This window comes from Brassica napus, chromosome C8 (genome assembly GCF_020379485.1).
Source record: "Brassica napus cultivar Da-Ae chromosome C8, Da-Ae, whole genome shotgun sequence".
In the NCBI taxonomy this organism is placed as follows: Eukaryota; Viridiplantae; Streptophyta; class Magnoliopsida; order Brassicales; family Brassicaceae; genus Brassica; species Brassica napus.
The window spans coordinates 26,063,873-26,066,308 of NC_063451.1; the positions used below are offsets into that span (position 1 = coordinate 26,063,873).

Below are 2,436 nucleotides of genomic sequence, written 5' to 3' on the forward strand. Positions count from 1 at the left end.
TTCGAGAAAAATATATATATTAAGGGAAGGAAATAAACCGATGAAACATTACATTCAAATTCAACGGCTACCATCCTAAGTGAGATTATATTTTTTTATAGAAAATTATAACAGCTGAACTCAGCACTCAGCAGGCATGACTTTGTATCTCGACTTATCATTACAATAAGAGTAAAACATTAGCTTTCTCCTAGCCCAATCCATGGCTGCGATCTGATTCTTTGATAATGTGGCAAAATCTTGACCGTCAACAGGGTCCAGACTGGAAACCGACCCGCCCGACTTGGTGCATGGGCCAGGCCCAGTAGAGGAGCCGTTATTAACGGAGCAGCCGCTTAACTTTACGTCAGCTATGGAAGCCATGAAGGGACCATACTTGTAGTTGACTGGATACTTACCGCCGTGAGTGGCCCATTCTGAACCGTCCCAAACGGTGACGTAAAGAGACATCGGTTTAGATGGATATGCGCTCATGAAAGCTCCTCGGTTCGGAAATTCTCTAACCGGAATGTTGTCTACCAAAAATCTGTAAAGTCATTCACCGGTTCAGTTAAATTAATATAACAATTGGTGAACGTGGTATGAAATATAAATCATTGAATCCTGACTAGTTTGTTACTATAGTGTTTAAAATAACTATTGAATTCACAAAAGAAAAACTTATTAATTCTAAAATATAATTACTAAATATGTTGGACTAGTCTTGGAATATCAAGTTGTATCTTTAGTAGATGACAAATACTCATTTTGATGTTTAGTGTTGTACTGTTATATAACAATTCAAACAACTGTACAGAAAAAGACATTCTAGATTTTATTGTTAATGAAGCATTGCCTAAGGGATTCATGAACATATATAATAGTATTTTTTTTATTGCATGGCTTTTCTTGGCTTTTCATCAACGCGCCTATTATTGGCTTATTTTGCAAATAAATATAAACAATACTATTTCTTTAAGAAAAGAAGAAGAGGAAGATCAAACATAGTCAACGGACGTGTTGCTTACACAATATGGTGGGAGTTCCAAATGAGAGTATAGTCGTGAAAGGCTTGAGTTGGATCAAACCAATAATAGAACTTCTCTTCTCTTCCTGTTTTCAAACTCCCATTTGCATACACATTCGTTTGGATCGACCAATCGTCTCTCCTGCTTCTACCCAACAATTCTATGTCTATCTCGTCGTGGTTCTTCGGATAACTCTCTGCGTTTGACAACTGCACGTAGAGAATATACATTAGTATACCTTCCAAAATACTATATTTGACAATTCAACACTTCATATAAAAAATATAATATATGCTATACTACGTTATATGTCTACACGAGACATTAAATCATAATATACTTACATAGAAAGCAACCACAACACCAGAGGCAAATCCAGCGGGAAGCTTGAGTCTTGCACTGAAAAATCCATAATGATACGTGTTCTTTGTCACCAACCCAGCTCCTACAAATATATTACATCAATATTAATTTTTTTTGCAGAATATGACTATATGAGCCTAACCATTTATATATTTTTTTTTGTCTCTCTAACAACAATTGTACATATGTATTAAAAGTATATGGGTCAGTAATCAATTTCGCCTGTAATGTGACCCCCAAGCAATTAATAATGTTTTCAATGTATATCTATTATGGAAGTTTATCAAAAAATATATACTTAAAAGGAAAAACAGAGTAAACAAAGTCTAGACTCTAGAACGTAACAGAGGAAACGAAAACAGAACAGAAGTGTGTAGAGTTTAACTAGTTACCAGAGGATTTGTCGAGAGTGAGTTTGGCGAGAGAGTCATTGATGATAATATTGTGATCCCCAAAACGTTTGGAGAAGCCGCTTTCAATGGCGATTCTACTGAACTGATCTGTGAGACGTGTCACGTTTGGTGTTGTGAATTTTCTGCTGTGTGAACAAACCAAAGAAAATGAACAAAGACAAAACACAACTGCTGTTTCCCACATAATCTTCATGTTGTTGTTCTTCAAAGACGCCATTTTTTGCTTCTCTTTGAAAAATGGTTACTGATATGTGTGTGTTATGTTACTTATGTAGAAAATGCCTCTCTGAATATATAGAGAAGTGTTGCGGAAAGGTGCGAGGGGTAAAATGGGTATTTTAGAAAATGGGTTGTTCATAAGCTGGCACTTTTGCTCTGATTTTCATAAGAACAGAATCCACCATCATGGATTTCTTTATGTCTTGTTACTGAGAATGTTCGCATATAAATGTCTTTAACACATAAAAGGTTAGGAACATCTTTATAAAAGTATTCATGTAACGATGTTGGCTCCGTGAATTCATTAGTAATTTTTTTTCGTTTATCATATTCACCATTTGTGACACACCAAAAATAATATAATACACATATTATATAACCATATAATTTATATATTTTCATTTAAGTCAATACTCAAATGTTTTTTTATCACA

At 34.6% G+C, this 2,436-nt stretch overlaps 1 protein-coding gene across 1 annotated transcript; it reads right to left on the reverse strand.

The window, feature by feature from the left end:
* On the reverse strand, positions 1-2,060 carry LOC106412123 (probable xyloglucan endotransglucosylase/hydrolase protein 33). Its single transcript, XM_013853014.3, has 4 exons — positions 1,763-2,060; positions 1,352-1,452; positions 1,008-1,216; positions 1-526 (listed from the first exon to the last, which is right to left on the reverse strand). Exons 1-4 carry the CDS (start codon positions 1,998-2,000, stop codon positions 121-123), a joined length of 954 nt encoding a protein of 317 aa, XP_013708468.1. The 5' UTR covers positions 2,001-2,060; the 3' UTR covers positions 1-120.
* Between the last annotated feature and the right edge of the window lie 376 nt (positions 2,061-2,436).

Bases quoted from the DNA above. Each gene is read 5' to 3' on its own strand.
- LOC106412123 (XM_013853014.3), bottom strand. From the start codon at position 2,000: ATGGCGTCTTTGAAGAACAACAACATGAAGATTATGTGGGAAACAGCA. The intron at 1,453-1,762 runs GTAACTAGTTAA...ATATATTTGTAG, and splicing joins CACTCTCGACAAATCCTCTG to GAGCTGGGTTGGTGACAAAG. The intron at 527-1,007 runs GTAAGCAACACG...ATGACTTTACAG, and splicing joins TGGAACTCCCACCATATTGT to ATTTTTGGTAGACAACATTC.